The sequence below is a fragment of the Coptis chinensis genome, chromosome 9, assembly GCF_015680905.1.
Source record: "Coptis chinensis isolate HL-2020 chromosome 9, ASM1568090v1, whole genome shotgun sequence".
Classification (NCBI taxonomy): domain Eukaryota; kingdom Viridiplantae; phylum Streptophyta; class Magnoliopsida; order Ranunculales; family Ranunculaceae; genus Coptis; species Coptis chinensis.
Window position 1 is genome coordinate 42898182 of NC_141464.1, and position 20827 is coordinate 42919008.

The window sequence follows — 20827 nt, forward strand, 5'->3', positions numbered from 1 at the left end:
CTATTGACTATTTAATTACGTTACTTTTTATGTTGGAAATTATATGGACAAGTCCAATGATTTTTTTGTTTCGATAACTGGACAAGTCCAATGATTTTTTTTTTCGATAACTGGACAAGTCCAATGATAGAAGGTTGTGGAAGCCTGTATAAACTTGTTTGACACATGATAAAGATTTGACGTTGGTATTGTGTATTTGACGTTGGTATTGTGTATTTATTGACACGTGACAAGAATGAAATTTTAGGAAACATGATATTCCTAAAACGCTATAAAACAGTTATGCGATACGTTTGAAGCAATTGTGACATTATATGATATGTTGGGATATATGTATTAAATGCAATATTTTTGGAGAAATAAATGTAAACGCTCCATCATTATATCTGTGAGATGCTACTATGAGGTAGTATAATATTTGTGGATATTTTCTAAAGGATTGTGGTTTAGTGCAATAATTTATTTGGCACTTGAAAGAATGAAAGTCGTTATGAGATGTATTGAGATATTTCTAAATATTGTGGCTTAGTGCAATAATTTATTTGACATGCACGTGATAAAGTGAAATGGTTAGGAGATATAAATATATGACACCGGAATAAATTACGTAACGAAAATCCTAGAACCTAACTACCATAACTCATGTGATTTGGCCCTTGTGATGGGCGTATGTGATTTGATTGGCCCTTCTGGCGTTTCAGTGAATCTGAGGCGTTTCAGTAAATCTGAATGGCCCTTCTGGCGTAGCTGAATAGTGACTTGATTATTCCGTTCACAAAATTAGAACGAGACACACGATATTTTATGCCGAATAGTGGCAGTACCCACGTAATGATGGTCGTGTGGGGGTTACCTAGTATGTGATATCCCGCTTAGGGTAATTACGCACGGAGTGGTTCATTATGTGAGAGGAGACATGTGGATGTACATGTTCGGTGTTGGGGAGCGATTGTGGTAGCTAGGGAAACTAGGTAAGACATAGAGACGACGTGATTCTAGAGACACTTGAAAAAACTCTAAACAATAATTGTGATGATATATCAAAGTGTACGTTAAATCGGTAATAAATGATTTATTGTAAGTTATGTTGCATTCACAATGTTTTGCAGAAGGGTGGGTTGAATTAGTTGTTTATGCAGGTGTAACCCACTCTGTGATTAGGCTTACACAAGTATAAGTATAAAGAGTAAGTTTTAGTTTTGTTATTATATGCAGTTATTCTAGTACAGTTTGAAGCTAAGGCACCTCAATGGAAGAACTACCTGACTTAATTATTGTAATTAAGAATGTTGTATTAGTCGTTGGAAGTTAAAGCTCCTCGGTGGAGGAACTAACTGCCTTATGGATTGTGTATATATATGTATAAATATATTTTGTATTTTAAGGCTACTCATACCAGCATTGTTTATAATGCTAACCCGATTTGCATGTTTGCTTATCGGGTGTATTCATAAAATGAACATAGTTGATGAGTCTTGACAGGATTAGTGTTGAAGAAGGTTGATTGCTGCTTGTGGTTTGCGCTAGCGTCTCATTACAGGATATGTTTTGTTTTCCTTTGAGGTGCAATAGAATTTAATTGAGAGAATATTTCTTTGTATTTTTAGTTGTAATTATAATTAAAGAGTTGTTGAAAGGAAATTTGTAACTTAATCATATTTGTGAATTTTTGTAATGAAGAGGACTTTTGTTTATTTAAAATTTTTATTGGTTTCAAATTATTGGAATAGTTAAACGGATAATGGGTTTTTGGAAATTGAGAGTGCATCACACCACGAAAATCGAAAAGTCGGGAACAAATATTGTTTTTCCGATTTTGTCAAAATTCGTGGTGTGACAGATATGTTGCCCTTAGAGGAGTGCTCGTGCTTCATAGGTGTACATCATACATTGGATCTGACTCTGTACTTCTTAACAATGGTGACCAGTTCCCTATTACTTACACGGGTAACATGACACTTCCTATTGGCTCATCTAAGTTTTGTATTAACAATGTTTATGTTATTCCTTCTATGCACAAAAAAATTATTATCTATTGCTCAGTTTTGTTGTGATAATAATGTCTTGTGTGCATTTGATTCTCACCACTTCTATGTCTTTGATGAATCTAATGGTTGTCTCCTCTTTCAAGGCCAATGTAAAGACGGTCTTTATAAACTACCTTCACTTAGCTTCCGCTTTGATTCCAAGTTTTACATGCGTCTCACCAATTTTCGTCATTGTGGCATAGTAGGTTAGGACACCGGTCTAGCAAAGTTATGTCTTTTTTAGGGTCGAATAAATTATTGTCATTTGAGTTTAAGTATAAACAGTACGTCTTTTTGTAAAGGTTGTGCCATGGGTAAATCCACATACCTCCAATTTAAAATTTCTAACAATATAAGTACTGTTTCACCTTTTACTCTTGTCCACTCTCCACTCTAATATTTGGCAATCTCCTACCGTGTCACATTCTGTCTACAAGTACTATGTTTTATTCACTGATTACTTTACATGCTTTACCTGGTTATATTTTATGAAACATAAATCCGAGGTGTTTAGTCATTTTAAAATTTTCCTTTCCTATATCGTCAAAACTCAGTTCTCCTCTATACTTCAAAATTTCTAGAGTGATGGAGGAGTGGAATTTGATAATGGTAACTTCAAGCAACTCTGCTCCCCCCTTGGCATTCATCATTGTTTTTCTTGTCTGCACACGGCAGAAAATAATGGTTTGGCAGAAAGAAAACATCGCCACATCGCTGACATGGCTCGTACTCTCTTATTCACTAGTCATGTTCCTTTGACTCATTAGGTTGATGTTGTTTCCGCTGCTGTATATCTTATTAACCGTCTCCCGTCTCCTATTCTTCAGTGGTCATCACCTTATTCCCGCCTCTATGGGAAGTCCCCTTCTTACTCTGAGTTACGTGTTTTCGGTTGTGCATGTTATCCACACTTAGGAGCTTATCTGACAAACAAACTTTTGCCAAGAACTATTGAGTGTGTATTTTTAGGTTACAACATGCAACACAAGGGATACAAGTGCTTTGACTGCTTTACTGGCAGAGTATACATATCTCGGCATGTCCGCTTTGATGAGCAGATTTTTCCTTTTCAGTCGTCTTCACTTTCGGATTTGTTTACTACACCTACAGATTGGGTTCTAGTTCCAGTAATACTTAATTCAGCCATCGGACAGTCTTCTTAGTAGGTTTCCCTAAGCAATCCTGCTATTGGTCCCATTACAGTGACTGATCCTGATGTTTATAGTGATTGAGCCAACAGAGCCAGTACTTGCTCATAATCTTCCTACAGTGACTGCACCACCGCCAGTCTCTTCTGAGCCTGGTAATTCTTCTCTGGCTACTAATTCAGGCTCTTCTCAGCTGTCCATCGCCACTATAGATGGGTACTCTTCTGATACAGGGTTTGGGTCTCCTCCCATGGGACATACTATGGTCACTCGTCACAGGGATAACATTCACCGACAGACCGTTCGGTACCCTATTCCTTGTGCACTAGCTGCCCAGCTTACCTCCTTTACTAAGGAACCCACTTGTTACTCACAGGTTGTTCGGTTTCCTGAATGGCGTCAGGCGATGGCAAATGAATTTAATGCTCTTATGAAGAACAAGACATGAACTCTTGTCCCTCCTCCCAAAGATCATGATATTATTCCAAACAAATAGGTTTCAAACTAAAGCTAAAATCAGATGGATCTATTGAACGACCTAAGGCTCGGTTAGTGGCTAAAAGTCTGCCCAACCATGGGTGTGGGGTTTTACCTCAAAAGGCCTTGACATTACATATGCAATTCATCATGTTGCCCAGTTTATGAGTGTTCCACGTACTCTTCACTTGATTGCGGCCAAGCGTATTCTCCGATTCCTTAAGATTTCTTTAGAGCGTGGCTTACTAATCCGTTGTTTGTTTACTCCCCTAGCGATTCGTGCTTATTTTGATGCTGATGGGGGCTGGGTGTCCTGATTCTGGTCTCGCCACTCCACTACTGGTTTATGTGTCTTCTTGGGTTCCACCCTGGTTTCCTGGACTACTGCAAAGAAGCAGCATATTGTCTCACGTTCCAGTGTTGAGGTTGAGTACCGATCTCTTGCTCATGTGTGTGCTAAAACTACTTGGGTCTCTCACCTACTGCGAGAGCTCCAATTGTTCGTTTCAGGCCCTATCACTCTTTTCTGTGACAAGATAAGCGCTACTTACATGCCTGCCAATCCAGTGTTTCATGGTCGGGCCAAGCACATTGAGTTGGACTAACACTTCATTCGAGAGCGTCTTATTGTTGGGACTCATCGAGTCCAGTTCGTTCTCTCATCTGATCAACTAATTGATATTTTCACCAAAGAATTACACAAGCCCCGTTTTCAACTGCTATGCTCCAATCTCGTCTCTCTAGGACAGTCGAGTTTGCAGTGGAGTGTTAAGGACCTATATTTTGCAATATATTTGTGATTTGTTTCCTTTTATATGTTACTTATATCCTAGGGATTTTTGTATATATATACCTCCATAGTGATGAGAAGAATATACTTACTGAAATTCTTTTCTATACCACTACTACACCATCATGTTCCACATATTAATATCAACTGTAATAGAATCAAGCAATTCTATTCTCTGGAAAATTACACCCTTTGAAGAGTTGAACCAGTCCATACTAATCCATTATTTTTTTGCTGAACAACCAGTCCATACGGAATAGTACATCGTCACTTCTGAAATTCTGGGCAAAAAGAAGATGGCAGATGATTTCTTGGGGTACATAACATTAGATTTCAACTCAAGTTTTGGGTCTTCCTGAATGAGTCAAGCTGACATGGGCTATACGCCTATACCTAGCAACTTAGCAAGATTTGTATTGACATGGCCATGCTTTATCAGCTCATGAGGAATAAATTGGTAAGGGCCTAGGCGAGAGGAAGCTAAAGTCGGCATACAGGGGGAGCAAGCAGCCTTCGCTCACCAAAAAACACCAACCATGTATGAACCCTAAATCTCACCCTCTCCCACAATCTTCTCTCTTTTCCTCTTTCTCTTTCTCTTCTCACTTTCTCTCTTTTCTCTCTACCGGCCCTCCTCTTTTTCTCTCCTCATCCTCTCGTTTTTATATCCTTCTTCCTCTCATCTGGTCCGTCCACCTGTCTTGCCATCCTACGACCCTCTTGCTGACCGTACACCTGACACCCGTGGACTAGGGTTCCGCGGTCTTGATTCGCTGCTCCTCATTGTTCTTGCTTGTGTTGCACCCTATCTTATACATCGCGGACTTAGTCCCATCTTTGCACACCAGGCTACTACAAATGCCCCTTCTCGACTCCGCGATCTCGTTAAGAGATCTGGGGTCGAGAACCCTCACCGTCTTACTCTTTCTGCCGCCCATACCTTTTTTTCTTGGTTTGCGTGTGAACTTTACTGCAATCATCACGCGCGTTTTTAGCCGTCCCTCATTCTTTGCTCTTCCACGTGTCCAGCGCTGGCTGGGCTACTCAACTGACTCCTCGAGCTCCATAACCCATGAAGTTACATTTTTGCCCTTTCCTTATTTAAACACCCTTCCCTCTCCCTCTTCCTCATTTCACTTTCACTCTCCCTTGGTTTTCCACTGCTCTCTCCTTCACTCCCTTCCGATCAACCTCCGGTTTGCGTGCACTATGCTGGTTTCTTGGCGGTTCTTTCATCCTTTCGGACCTCACCTCAAGTGTAACCACTCTCCTTGCTCTCTTTGGTACATTTTCTAGGCTTGCTTTACTTTTGATCAAACTAAATAGTGAGTTCTTTCAATATTCTGCGCCTGTTTCTCCGTTTTTCTGATGTTGGGCTCTAACTCCGGCTACTCTTCCACTTCCCGCTCACCCCCAATAGTGTCCCCGCCTCCTCTTGCCCCAACAGCTGCCCCATCCACCTTCGGGCGCCCAGTTTCCTTGCTACCTCCACCCTCACGATGTCGCCGTCCTAATCTAGACGCCATTAGGGTTGCTTATGGCATTCCAACCAACATAACCCTAGAACATGTGCCATCCATCACCCACTACCCTCACCTAGTTCCCCGTCGTCCCGGGCACCTTGTGATTACGGTGGGACAAATTATTGCCGGTCTGCAATTGCCCCTCACTCTCTTGGATGTCGAGATGTGCAACCACTTCAACATCCCCCCCTGCCAAGGTATAGGAAACTTCTGGAGAACTATGTATGCTGCGAACGCTTACAATAGAACCGGCAAGCCCAAAATCACCAGCTGCGATATCTTCTCCCACTATTTCCTTAAGAAAAGCACCAAAGATGTCAGTGTGGGTTACCCCATCATTACGGTATGCGCCCCTCGAAGCTACCCCTCTTGCTCCATACTACCTCTTCAGACAAAGTATGGCACCATTACCCTTTATATGTATCAGGACAATTTCTGTCCGCAGACCTTCCTTCAGACTTAACTCTTAACCACCTCGCCTTCATTACCTGTGGTGAGTGTCTTCATACTTCCTTTCTGCCTTACTGTATTGTTGCCATCATGCTCTAACTCGTTGTTCTTCTTTGTTCTGTAGGTTGGCGGCTAGACTCCAAATCCTAACTCTATTCCAGCGTATCTTGTCCTATTTTTCAAAGACTCCGCGAGCTCGGACACAATCAAGCCAGTTACTTAGGCATCAATCCTACAACAGCTACCCCCCTGCTACAAGTCCCCAGTCTGCACACTTTCTGTGGCTTCTCAGCTCCCTTCTACAATCCTCCTCCTCCCAAAGAGCGGAAACCCAGAGCGTCTCCCCCCACCCGGAAAAGATCCCGCGTCTCGTCTTCCCACCGCCGTCATCCTCACACCTTCTCTCAGCCCCTTAGATCCCGTGACTCTCCTGCCACCTCCGCGCCCGAAGACATCCCCTCCTATCGCTCCATTTCCAACTGGGACGACCAGTATACCTCCCCGCCTTCCCCTACCGACGACATGGATGTTTGTAAGAAAAAACTTTTTGACAGTGACTCCAAGGAAGATGAAGTGACTGTAGTTTCCGACCGCAATGAGGGCTCCTGCTAAAATGCCCCCGTCCAAGAGGCAGCGGACCTCAACCTCTGAAGAATCTGTCCCTGTCATTTTGCGGACCTCTGTATCTGAAGCACCTGCCCCCCTCAACTCTTCGCTCCCCTCTGCAGTCTCTTCCCCAAGCGCTCACCGAGCTGGCAAGGAACCGATTCCACCGGCCGCCCATGTTTCTGACTTGGCTCCTGCAGAAGATTTTTGCCCCATCTTCAACGTTCGCAACCACGAGTATCCACCGCTGACTCCGCCCTCGACAATGCGGCGGTAGCCTCTTCCCTGTTCTACAACTCCCACCTGCCCAGGGACATTGCCTATGCCGATGGGGGTTCATTTGATACCCACCGTACTTCCTTTTATACTAACTGGGAACGGGTACGCTCCAATCTCTCATCACTTCCATTTTATTTTTTATTTTTTTTTTTTTTTTTTTTTACTCTCTCTATTTCTGTCTCCAGGTGAGCTTAGACATTTCTTTCATGATCCGCGGTTTTCTCAGCACCAAGAACAAATTGGCTGCCTAGGAGAAAGAGGTCAACGGCCCTGGGGGACTACAGGCCACCCATGCAAGGCTTCAATCCGAATTAGCCGCTGCTAACATGGCCAAACTCAAGGCCCAGGACAAACTGCATTCCACTGAGTCATCTTATCAGGCCTACATGGATTCGGTGAATGACCGCCTTAGTAGTCAGCAGGAAATGCTCCTTAAACATCATCAACTCAATCTATCTGAATTAGCCCGACAACACCAAGCTGCCGTCGACTCCATCCGTCAAGAACAGGAAGCTGCTACAGCCGCTCTACTTTAGCAACACCAAGACGACATGACTACTCTACGCGAATGCTTCAAGACTCTTGCTGACAAACGGGTAACCAAGAAGATCCAGGAGGAGCTTGCCCGACTCACCCAGGAGGGACGACTTCTACCTGAAAAGTCTTACAACATAGCTGCAGCCCCCTCTGGAGACGCCCATGGAGAAGCGACCGCCACCGAGACACTTCCCCGCTCCCCGGTGCATGAAGAGAACTCCCTCCCCGCCGCGGCTACCGAAAAGACCCACCCTGGGACCCCGGAGCATGTTACTGCATCCCTCACCACCGCACCCCCATCTGAGAAGCAATAGAATTACTCTTCGTATTTTGTTCTTCGTTGTAATAAGTCCCTTTGTCCCATCTGAGCCACTTATTACACTTGTTTTCTATCTTTTGTTGATGTTTGAATGTTAACAGATGTTCCCATCCGTATGTATGTTTAGGCTTTTGTTTGAATATTAATCTCTTTTCTGTGAATTCTGATTTTGTTCAGCATGTTTGTCATCTCTTCCTCTCTTGATTTTGCTATTGCTTCCGAAGGACTCCAACTTCCCGTTATTTCTCTCTATGTTTGGCCTCATGCCCCACATGGCGTTAGTCTCTATAATTGACGAAGGGCTCCTCCCGCTCCGCGGACTTTATAACCTCAGTGAGTCGAATGGGGAAACTCCTCTTGCCTTCGACTCCCTCTAGCCTCTTGTCAGCGAAGGGCTCTTCCCCTCCGCTGTCTCCCTCCACGCTGGGGTTTCATGCCCCATGTGCGATTTGCTCCCCCACGAAGGGCTCATCCCACTCCGCGGGTTTTGTATTCTCAGCACGTCCCTTGGGGCCTCTTGCCCCCGACTCCTCTCTAGCCTCGTATCAGCGAAGGGCTCATCCCCTCCACTGTCTCTCTCCCCCTTTAGGCTCTAGGCCCCCTGCATTACTCGCACCTCTCCGCGGGATTCCTAGCTTCCGAAAGCCATTGGGGCCTCGCCTTGCCACAGGTCCAAATTTGACCTTGTGTCAGCGAAGGGCTCATCCCTCCGTGGTCTCGTTGGCAATTCCCGTCTCGTAGTTATTTTGGACTCCTACCTCTATAAACAATGATTTCTTCTCAAAAGTGTTGTTGCATTATATATTTACATACAGCCCCAGATTCAGGCAATAGATTTCCATTACATTCAAGTGTGAATTTTTTTTAACATTCTCACATTCCATGGCTTCTCTACCAGTTTGTCGTCCTGTGTCCGCAATTTCTAGGTGCCCGCCCCTCCGATATCCACCCCCGTATAAGGTCCCTCCCAATTTGGACCCAACTTTCCATCTTTCTCTTTTCTGGTACTAGGTGTCACTCGGCGGAGCACCAGGTCACCTATTTGGAACTGCCTTGGCTTGACCCTCATGTTGTACTGTCTTTGCAACCTCTGGTGGTACTCCTCCAGCCTTATACGGGCCATGTCTCTTCTTTCTATGCTAGATTCATATCTGCTGCTAAGATTCTCCAGTTTGAACCCTCCTCCACGACCTGTGTCCGTGTTATAGTTGCCACCATCTCCGACGGGATCATGGCCTCCACCCCATAAGCCAAGGAAAATGGAGTCTCTTGGGTGGACGACCGAGGTGTGGTCCGGTAGGCCCACAATACATGATTAAGCTCATCGGCCCACGCCCCCTTCTTATCTTCTAACTTCCACTTTAAGTTGTTCATGATGGTCTTGTTGGAGGACTCTGCTTGTCCGTTGCCCTCGAGGTTGTAAGGTGCCGAGAACCACTGTCTTACGTTGTAGGCTTGCAAGAATCTGGCCACCTTTGCTCCTGTAAACTGAGTTCCATTGTCTGCTATGATGGTGTATGACAACCCAAACCTGCAGATGATATTCTCCCATAAAAACTTGATAACTTGTGCTTCCTTCACCTACTGCAGGGGCACGGCTTCAATCCATTTTGTGAAATAATTTGTGGTCGCAAGCATGAACCTCCTTTTACCACTAGCCATGGGCAGCGATCCACTATATCCATTGCCCACATAGCGAAAGGCCACGGACTTGAGACATTGTGAAGGGGTTCAGCAGGGGCGAATATCAACTGTGCAAATCTCTGACATTTGTCACACCTCTTAGCAAATTCCACAGATCCCTCTTCATGTGGGGGCGAAATACCCTCGTCGGTGAGTCGGGTGTGCCGTTGTCCTACCCGCCGAATGACTCCCGCAATCTCCCTCGTGTAATTCTGCTAACACCTCCTGGGATAGTCGCGGACCCAAACATTTTAGAAGTGGTCCACTAAAATTTTTCCGATATAACTCTCCTTCCAGTAAAACGTATCTCCGAGAAGTCTGCTCCCATCTCCTTCTTTCCCTTTTATCTATGAATTCCTTTCCCGCCAGAAAGTCCTTAATAGGCTCTATCCAACCCTCCTTCTCTTCTGCGACATGACAAATTTCTATCTCATCCTCGGTACTCGGTTTCTCCAACCTTCCCACATGTATTATTCTCTCTTCCGATCCGGGAATTGCGGTACCGCTACATATGCTAGGGCATCGGCGTGTCTGTTCTCTCCCCGGCCCAAGTGAAGGAAATAGATTTTCGTGAATTTCTCAACTCGTTTACGCACCACATTCAAATATCTTGCCATCCTGGAACATCGAGCGACGAACCTTCCGTTCACTTGACAGACCACTAAGTTTGAATCAGAATAGACTGTCAGCTCCTTCACTCCCAACTCCTCGGCCATTCTCAATCCAGCAATCACCGCTTCGTACTCCGCCTCATTGCTAGACGCCGCGAACCCGAGTTTCATGGTTTGCTCTATTCTGCTATTATCCGGTATAACTAACACGACTCCTATGCCGCTGCATTCATCGGTAGCCGATCCATCCGCAAACACCCTCCACCCATTCCTCTTATCCCATGGGTCTAGAAGGTCTGGCTCGCTCTCCCGCTCCGGCTCCATAATCATCTCCTCTCCCCACGTGGGATCCTCCGCGGGAAACTCTACCAGGAATTCTGCCACCGCCTGTGCCTTCTCCGTGGTTCTTATCTGATATTGTATCTCATAGGAACTCAGCATCACTGCCCACTTCAACATTCTACCAGATTTTTCCGTTTTCAGTGCTTGTCTCAGAGACAAATTCGTTACCACCACCACCACATGTGCTTCAAAATAGGGCTTTAGCTTCAGGGTTGAAAATACCAATGCCAAGGCATACCTCTCGATTCTACTATATCGCGTCTCCGCGTCTAACAAAGTCTAGCTCTGAAAATATACCGGCTTTTCCACCTTGTCTATCACCCGAACTAGAACCAAACTGACTGCATACTCCGTGGCCCCCAAGTACAAATACAACTTCTCCCCGGTCTCGGGTCGCGACAACAAAAGCGCTTTGCCCAAATATTTTTTCAATTCCTGGAATGCCTCTTCACACTCCGCGGTCCATATAAAATTCGGTGTGCTCCTCAACAATCGGTACAGCGGTTTGCACTTGTTGGATGACTTGGAGATGAATCTATTCAGAGCTGTGACTCTTCTTGCTAACCGTTGTACTTCCTTCACATTCTGCGGAGATGTCATCTCTATCAAGGACCTTATTTGCTCGGGGTTAGCTTCAATTCCCCTATGAGTAACGATATATCCCAAAAAAAATTATGTAGTCACCCCGAAAGTACACTTCTCTGGGTTCAGTTTCAAGTTGTATTTACGTAGTATCCCGAAGGTTTCTCACAACCCTTCTATATGTTCCTCTTCTGACATACTTTTCTCCACCATGTCGTCTATATAAATCTCAATTCCCTTCCGAATCTTGCTTTTGAACATCTTTTCACCAAACTGTTGGAAGGTTGCCCCTGCATTTTTCAAACCAAACGGCATCGTCGTATAGCAGTAAGTACCCCTCCACCACAAACGAAGTCTTCTCCTGATCGGGCCCATACATCGCGACCTGATTATACCCCATCGACGCATCCATGAAGGAAAAGATCTTGAACCCGGCCGTCCTGTCCACCAACTCATCTACTCGCGGCATGGGGTAGCTGTCCTTTGGACACTCTAGATTCACATCCATAAAGTCCACGCACATACGCACTTTCCCATTATTTTTTGGTACCGCGACTATATTAGATAACCAGACCGTGAACTCTACCTCTCGGATTATTCCTGCCTTTTTCAATCTGGTGACCTCTTCCCGGATCCCTTCAGCATATTTTGGCCTAATATTGCGCATCTTGTGCCTTACGGGTTTGGCATTCTCTTTCATATGCAAGTGATGACATGTGAACTCGGGGTCCAACCCAGTAACATCCTCTATTGTCCAAGCGAAGACCTTTCTATTTTCTGACAAGAACTGTATCAATTTACCCCTCCACTCCTTAGGCAAACTAGATCCTATCGATGTGAACTTTTCCTCTTCCCCTATCCCAATATTCACCACTTCTATCTCATCGAGCGTTTTTAGCCCGACGCCGTCTCACACTCCTCTTCCCCTTAAGTGCACTGTAATTGCTATGCCAACCTCCTCCTAGGATTGGAAGCCTTTCCTTCTATCCCGCTTATCGCCCTCTTCGCGGCGGTTCGATGATGACTTTTTTCGCGAAACTCGATCACCGTAAACCTCATACATGCCAGTAGGGGTGGGGAATCGTATTACCTGATAATACGTTGATGGGACCGCCTTCATCTCGTGAATCCACCGCCTTCCCAAGATTGCATTATATTGTGACGCCAAATCCACCACCATGAAACGGGTGAAGACTGTCACCGGCCCTGTTGTTACTGGTAGTAAAAGTTCCCCCATGGGTTCGGTCATACTTCCGTTAAATCCATACAAATTAGTTCGCGAAGGACACAGCTGCTTAGGATCACCTCCCATTTCCTCCAAAGCACCTCTGAACAACAGATCTACTGCACTACCACAATCAATCAATACCCTTTTCACCATGTAATTCCCCATTGCCACTGTAATGACCAATGTGTCTTCATGTGGTGAGTCCACTGCTCTTAGGTCCGCGTCGCTAAACACGATTCTATCCTTCTCTGCCGCTGTCCCAGCTCGCTGCCGAGGCCTATCCGTTCTCTCATTAATCTGCTGGATGCTCGCGGTCCGCCGTATCTTGTCTCTATGAGTGTTATGACTCATAACCTCCCCGTTGTAAATCACGTTGATGGTTCCCAGTATCCTTCCCTGCGGCGGCATGTGCTCCTCATTCCGACTGTCTCTCACAAATTCTCCCATCCTCCCCTTTGCCACCATTCTCTGAACCAACCATTTTAGAGCGTAACAATCATTTGTCTCATGATTCCTTATCTGATGATATGCACAGAAGGGCTTTTCCGGTATCTCCATTGGCATGGTTCGCGGTCCTTCATACCGGCGGTCTTTTTATTGGGGCAAGATCTCACTGAGCGACTTGTTCAATGGAGTCTGTTCCATCTCGTGGTATGACTTCCTCTCTCTGTACTCTCTTTGGACTCTTTCCCGGCTTCCTTCTGCTCGCGCTCCGTATCCGCGGTATCTCCCACTTTCTTTCTCCGATGTCCCCACTTTCTGACGTTCCCGATCCTTCTCGAAGGACAACACGGCCTTCCCCATTCTCTTGGAATCCTTCTGCATATAATCTTCATATCTTATATACTTTTCCACTCGTGGATACAGCTCATGTAGTGTCGCAATCTCATTCTTAGCCACGGATTGGTGCACTCCTGTCCCTGGGCGAAAACCTCTCTCAAAGGATATCACCGCTATCCTCCCATCCAGATTTTCAACTTTCAGGGTCTCTGCCTTGAATCGACACAGAAACTCCCTAACTGATTCCGTGGACCTTTGTCGCACATTGAATAGAGTCGCGATGTCCACCACTCGTTTTTTCTGATGTATGAAGTCATCTATGAACGCCTGCTCCAACTCCTGGAAATTCTTGATGCTCTCCGCCGGCAATCGGTAATACCAATCCGACGCCCCTCCCTTAAGACTAGCCGGGAACATCATACACCGTAAACCGTCATACCTAGCCTCTGCCGAGTGGCATCCAAGCGTTCGAAAATGGTGAATGTGGTCCATTGGATCCCTTTGTCGTCATACCTCTCAAACCTCGGTTTGGCGAACCGCTGGGACCTCTGAGGCCTATATGTCATCTGCTAATGGGTTTGCAATTCAACCCGACCACCACTGACCGCTCCCAGCGGCTCCTTCGTCTGCCGCCGGTTTGCCTCCCTATCATTGTCTATAATCTCTTGGACTTGCTCCATTGTCAACCCCACTACCGGGTTTTCTACTAGATTCAGTCCGGCCCCTTCCTCATTTTCGGACCCCTCGCTTAGTTCTTCCCCGGCCTCCTCCTCCGTCTTCTCTCTCTCTTTCCGCAGCTCATCGTTCTCCTCTCTCAACCTCTCAATCTTCTCCCGCGATCGCGTGTTTCCTCCGTTGCTTTCGCCTCTTCTTCTTCTCTTCTCCTCCTCAATCACCGCTTCCGTCGTTGGCTCGTGAACCCTAACCTTCTTTGGTCTACCCACTGCTCTCTTCGGTACCATTTCTAAATTGCCTTCCTCCGTCCCCACAAACGGCGCCAAATGTATGAACCGTAAATCTCACCCTCTCCCACAATCTTCTCTCTTTTCCTCTTTCTCTTTCTTTTCTCACTTTCTCTCTTTTCTCTCTACCAGCCCTCCTCTTTTTCTCTCCTCATCCTCTCGTTTTTATATCCTTCTTCCTCTCATCTGGTCCGTCCACTTGTCTTACCATCCTACGACCCTCTTGCTGACCGTACACCTGACACCCGTGGACTAGGGTTCCGCGGTCTTGATTCGCTGCTCTTTCTTGTTCTTGCTTATGTTGCACCCTATCCTATACATCGCGGACTTAGTCCCATCTTTGCACACCAGGCTACTACAAACCACCTGTATCAAATTGCAAGCCAATTTTCGACAATTGGGTTGGGAAACTGGTTCAACTTGTAAGTGCTGTTTATAAATACAACTCTTATTCCATATTTTTTTATTTTTTTTCAAATGTCAAAATGGAAAAATAATGTGTACCAATCCACCAACATTAAAATCTTAGAACTCTTTTGTTTATTTTTTTGCACGATGAATTTAAAGCATTTTTATTGGATCCGTGAACTAGTGGCAGGCCAGATCTAGCGCATTCTCCTATTAACAACACCGTTAAATTGAGAGGAGCATATTAACCATATCCAAACATTATGCAGAGAAAGCATGTGCAAAGCTACCATGCTTCAAACGTCACAAGCATAAACAGTGATGATATTGGGGCCTTATGTTGCTTTCATCATTTATCACAACCTAAATAAGAACGGCCCAAAGAAGACAGATCAACATACTTCGTTAGGCATACTCTCAGATAACATGTCTTGTGTCTTCACTGTTGGCCACCACTCAAAATATCAATTGCAAGACTTAAAAACAAAGTGCATGTGGATGTGAACGTCTTTCTCTTTTCGGGGGCCTGACATGTTTGGTTTGTGGATCCCCAACTCTAAGGAAGTGAAGTCACTTGCAGATTTGAATAAATCTGAAATCGCTTTCTAGAAAGAAACCTAAACGCAAGTTATCTACCAATCTACCAGCAATCCCATTGAAGCTTTCTAAATTCAATGCTATTCTCATCCATTTATAAGGAACTCTTAGACCCACCATCCAATCAAAACAATACTAGCTTTGATTCTCATCATCATCATTTTAATCAAATTAATGCATCAATTCAACGGCTGCTCGAGCTCAAATTGTGCTGATAGATGGGCTAGAACTCATTGCTAAGGCTCAAAATAGTTGGGTTTCAATATAGTTCCTATGCTCATGAGTTCATATGACAACAAGATCCATACATCCTAACAAAGAAAAATATGCATTCTATTAAAGACAAACAATTACACTATGACAGCAGCACATGCACTCAAAACAGATCACTTCATTAAAAACGACAGGGCCCCAAAAACTTGCACACATTAATAAAGGCGCACTCTCTCCTTTGGAGATGGCTACAACATTTACACATAAGAACACTTCAAAAACGAAAAAAAAAAAGAAAGATAGAAAAGAACATACTAAAGACGAACGAAGAAACAAAGCACAAAGAGCCTTGGACGCCTTTTGAATCCCCGACTCCCAAAGGCTTTCTCTTTTCTTGTAATAAACCAAACCAACGACTGCTACTTTTGTTGACTAAGGGCCTTTAGCTAAAAGAAGGTCTCATAGTCTTAACTTTACGTTTCTTGGGCTTATAACATCACTTGTAGAAGTTAAGGCGGGAAGTGTAAGTGGCCTTAGGAGACCAGTTTCTTGGAATAACCCCTCTTGCAGAGAGACTTCTGCTTGTTGAAAGTGTAGTTAGTTTCACTGAAAATGGTCCCTGTAAAGGTCCCCCAATAATGCACCAATTTGCTCCCCACAGGTGTTTCATCTCCAGCCATTCAGTGGAGCTTGCCTGCCACACAATATAAAATATAAAATATAAAATTAATAATTATATCACGAAAAACCTTCTGAAGGAGTTGTAATTCTATCACAAAATATTGGCTCATGTACATCTTAACATTAAAAATGCGCTAATTGGGTCTACATCTGCGCGCTATCTTATTTGCACAGTAAATATATCCAAATTAAAATTTTCTATGCAAAATACCAGAAGTTCAGAATTCACATGACTTCTAAATTTTAAAAAATAAATACATTTTGGTACACATAAAATTGATCTTGTTCTACTCCTTATAAGTTCTAATTCATTTCTGTGATGCTTCTTTTTTCCATATGAACTCTTATTGCACGCTTGAAAGTTTAAACAATCCAAGAAAGGCGAAATAAATACCGGTTTAATGTGCATAGACCCAATGTCTCCATCCCCATCTTCATATTCTACAAGAAGCGACAGCCAGTACTCAGTTGATCCTTCATTCACATGGAATGCAACATTCTTTCCAGGATATTTGCATGGAGTCCTGCAGCATGACAGCAATTAATAATTAGATAAAATTAGATATGTATCATCATATAGTATTATTGTCACGTGAGTATAGCAATCATGTTTTTTTACCTATACAAATTGCATAATAAATTATGCAAGTAGTAAACAAACTAAATAAATCGATTGATGGTAAAGGCCTAAATTTGCCATTTAGGGAAGTACCCTTTGGTCATTCACTCATTCCATGCTTTCTGATTCTTAATTCTTTCAGTCAATTTGTGTAAAAACTAAAAACAGTGATGGTCCACTCATTTCAGGTGATTCAGATTTTAGAAGACCCATTAAGCACACAAATGGATAATGGGACTGTGCAGGTGGTCAAATCCGAATAGTCCACGTCAGTAACCAACAAAATATCCAGAGAAAAAAATGTGCAACAACCATTGCAGAAAACTAATAATTTCCCTCAATACACAACAAAAAAGAAGAGGACCGTTAAAACAACAAAAAAGAAAAACACACAATGACATACCTTCTAAAGATGACTGAGATCTCGCCTCGATTTCTGAGTTGACCACTATTTCCTGAAACAGCCATCCTTCCAAAAGCCGCTCCACTTAAATCAAAATGGGTACGACCCGATGAGCAATACCCACCCGGACATTCATCTGTTATTATCACAGTAACAGCTCTTCTTGAACATATGCTCTTTTCTAAGCACTTTACTTTGTAACACGCTCCACATCCTTCTCCATTCTTAAATAAAATTGGACTAGCAGCACCAACTCTTGCTTTTAGTGGTTTCACATCCACTAATGGCCCGTACCCACATGCCCCACCTGCACATTCAAAACACATAACTAAGTACATTAACATGTTACATGTATACATACATACACATTACACACACATTATTAGAATTTTTCTATTTTTTTAACATTTTTGTCTGTACACGCGTGCAAAAACATAGAACAAGTAGTAGAAAAATATTATGTACATATTTTGAGCTAAAAATGTGTGAGTGAATTGAAGAGAGGAGAATGCATGTATACATACCATCGCTGCCATCACCTTCAGGACTACCATACCAAGTAGCAGTAGCAGGTTTCCAATGTAAGTCAGTTAACTGAGGAAGTGGGTTCACTGGAAAAACATGGAAACCAAGACAAGAGCAAGAAATTGAGGGAAGAGCTGCATTTTGTGGGAGATATTAGGAGAGAGGGAAAATGGAGCTTAAAGAGAGTTGGAGAACTCTGCCGACACAGTTAGAGAGCTCTCAGAGTCTTCAGTTAGTTGTGTTCTTGTTTTAGAAGAGGAGCTAGAATATAGAATAAATAGAGGAACACTGGGAATGCACTTTTTGGTTTTCATGTGACGGATTTACCCTTGAGAAAGTGAAAATTGTGTTTGGAGTTTGGACCACTTCCCAACGGTTAAGGGAGTTGATTCCGGTTAGTTAGGTTAGTAGGGTAGGATGTTAGGGGTGTTTTGGTCAATATGAAAATTGATGTTTCTTCCGTTATTTTTGTTTTTACTTGATTAAAAATGGACAAAGTGGTGGACCTTTGAATAAAGAGAGAGAAAGCATGTGAACGGTTAACACATTGATTGGTGAGTTACGGCTGAAATTGACAAAAATGTAAAGACTGAATGTACTGTGTAAACGACTTAAATACCCTTTTGCATGTGACGAGTCTGAGAAACTGATGAATGAAGACCAATGGGATTTTTGGCAGGTTCCTCACTTCCTCCAGGTAGAGTTACTCTACACTCAGTACTCAGTAGTAGCTTCAGAACGTGGTATTCCTTCTTCTATATACATGGTCGTATTGTCCTCGTTTGTGCTTTTGTAGAAGCAAATATTGTTGGGAAATCATAATTATTTAGAGAAAGATAAAAAAAATTACGGCTTCCCCGCCATATTCTATGAGTAAGGCTGGGTGTAATGGCACCCCATTCCTTCAAAATTGGAGGGAGTGGCGGTGGTCATTGCCCCCCATCTCTATTTTACTCTCCATATATAGAGAGTGAAATGGAAGAATAGAGAGTGCATTCCACGCCACTTGAAGTGGAGTGGTTTGTAAAAACTCAAACGGCGCCACTTCAAGTGGCGTGGAATGCAATATCAATTTCAAACCGCCATTTTAGGCGTGGAGTGGTTTGCAAAAGTGTCCCCACCGGATAACATGGTAATTATGAGAGCGATGAAATTACTACACTATCCCCACTATTTCTATTTTATTACGGATGTATCCTTCATTTGAAGAAGAACAAAAATTTAGGTTAAAAGTTGCAGGGCAGTTTCGTCTTTTACAAAATGTGGGTTTTCATTCTGCGCTGGTTGAAGTGGCGTGGAATGGTTTTTTTTTTTTTTTCAAACCGCGCCAGTTGAACTGGCGTAGGATGGTTCAAACCATTGCTTCGACCAAACCTACTCTCTATCCTCATACCACTGTGCTATTGAGGAATAGGGATAAAGGGTGGCTGACCATTGGACTCAGCCTAAGGTATGAAAATATTTATCCATTTCATCGCTTTAATGGATCATGACTAAATAAGTAAATAAGTATACAGATCAGTGGGTGAAGTTTTCATTTTGTTCTTAGTTTTTTTCTTTTTTCTTCGCTTTCTATATTTTTCATTGTTTTAAGTTCTTTTTGTGTTTTAAATTATGTTGTACAACCTTTATTTAAGGGTACTTTCCATAAAGAGTCAGTGGAATAAACTTTGGTATTTGATCCCCAGATGCGTTATGTACTTATGCTCTTAAGAACAAAATTATCTAAAGGTGATAATAAGATGAGTTCATCTATCCCGGGGATGTCCTCATAGGGACGCCATCCGAGACTGTTGGATTTCGGATCCAACAGTCCGAAAATCAAAAACATATTCACATTCTCTCTCTTCCTTTTTGTTTTTGATTTTCAGACCGTTGGATCCGAGACCCAACGGTCTCGGAACCCGCATCCCTATAGGGATATTCTCGTGGTAGCCCAAATCTAATAAGATATGCTCATTGATAGAAAGTCGAGCTTAGCAAATCAATAATGTGGATATTTGTACACTAGGGCACCAACAAGGACCCAGTAATTAGTTGGCTTTGAAAGAAGAGACCAAGCCTAAAATAAGTTGTTAGTGCTCTGTAGGGTGCAAGAGTAACAAGATTAATTACCATGAGTAGAGTTATAGAGGGTGAGGAGCAAATGATTAGTTACTAAACATACTAACCTTCCTCAACAGCCCAACTTCCCTGACTGCATACGCACATTCAATTCCTGGCGCACCAATGTAAGTAGTCCTATCCATAGTACAAAATATCCCGATATATCTCGATATTTGGAGATATCTATCCATATTTCAGAAAAAGATATATAAATATCACGATATGTTAAGAGATATATACGACTGCAAATATCGGTGATATTTCAACGATATTTGTGATATTTGGGGATATTTTGTGTATATAATAATTTTATTTAATATTTACCATTATATTTCAAATAAATATAAATAATGTATCATGATATATCAAAAAATATCCACAATATCCACGATATTTTTCGATATTTTGGATATATCCACGATATTTGCATGTGAAACAATGTCAAATATCTCCAAAAAAGGGGATATATCCACGATACATATCTAGAAATTGAATATCGATAAATTCCCATATCCTAATATTTTGTACTATGGTCCTATCCATGATTCCATAGGCCATGTGTGTCCAATGTGGGGTAAGGCTCCCATATATTCAAAGTTCAAACAAGCTCACCAGATTTTCCATCTCCATATATTATGTTTAACATGAATCCATGATCGTTAATGTATTTTACTTGTTATAGATTCTCTGAATTGGTATCGTTTCATATATTCGGTTAGATGCAAAATCCAATGCCCAAAGACAATGAAGAGAGAAAAATGAGATATATAGATCTACATTATTCTATATCTTGCAATCTTGCATTGCATTAATTCATATTTTGTTTTTGTGATGGAATTGCTCCAATTTTCTAATAAGCAAATTCTTGGACCATGCGTATCGTATATTCGTATCTGTCGGCAAGAAGGTTATCTGCAGTCTGCACGTATCT

General features: G+C 43.0%; 2 protein-coding genes across 3 annotated transcripts; both read right to left on the reverse strand.

The window, feature by feature from the left end:
• Window positions 1-12335: 12335 nt before the first annotated feature.
• LOC147476155 (uncharacterized) lies at window positions 12336-13166 on the reverse strand. Its single transcript, XM_086585643.1, has one exon. The coding sequence runs from the start codon at window positions 13164-13166 to the stop codon at window positions 12336-12338; it is 831 nt and encodes a 276-aa protein (XP_086441769.1).
• Window positions 13167-15720: 2554 nt separating this feature from the next.
• On the reverse strand, window positions 15721-18040 carry LOC147476156 (expansin-B3-like). Of its 2 annotated transcripts, XM_086582243.1 has the most exons (4): window positions 17790-18040; window positions 17266-17572; window positions 16638-16767; window positions 15721-16256 (listed from the first exon to the last, which is right to left on the reverse strand). In XM_086582243.1, exons 2-4 carry the CDS (start codon window positions 17328-17330, stop codon window positions 16059-16061), a joined length of 393 nt encoding a protein of 130 aa, XP_086438369.1. In that variant the 5' UTR covers window positions 17331-17572; window positions 17790-18040; the 3' UTR covers window positions 15721-16058. The 2 variants fall into 2 exon arrangements, with proteins under 2 accessions (XP_086438369.1, XP_086438370.1); XM_086582244.1 differs by lacking the exons at window positions 17266-17572; window positions 17790-18040 and adding an exon at window positions 16941-17033 and having other exon boundaries at window positions 15917-16256.
• Between the last annotated feature and the right edge of the window lie 2787 nt (window positions 18041-20827).

Coding starts and splice junctions, on each gene's coding strand:
- LOC147476155 (XM_086585643.1), bottom strand. CDS start 13,166: ATGCCAATGGAGATACCGGAAAAGCCCTTCTGTGCATATCATCAGATA.
- LOC147476156 (XM_086582243.1), bottom strand. CDS start 17,330: ATGGCTGTTTCAGGAAATAGTGGTCAACTCAGAAATCGAGGCGAGATC. Junction 16,768..17,265: donor ATCTCAGTCATCTTTAGAAG/GTATGTCATTGT, acceptor GTCATGCTGCAG/GACTCCATGCAAATATCCTG. Junction 16,257..16,637: donor GGTCTATGCACATTAAACCG/GTATTTATTTCG, acceptor ATTGTGTGGCAG/GCAAGCTCCACTGAATGGCT.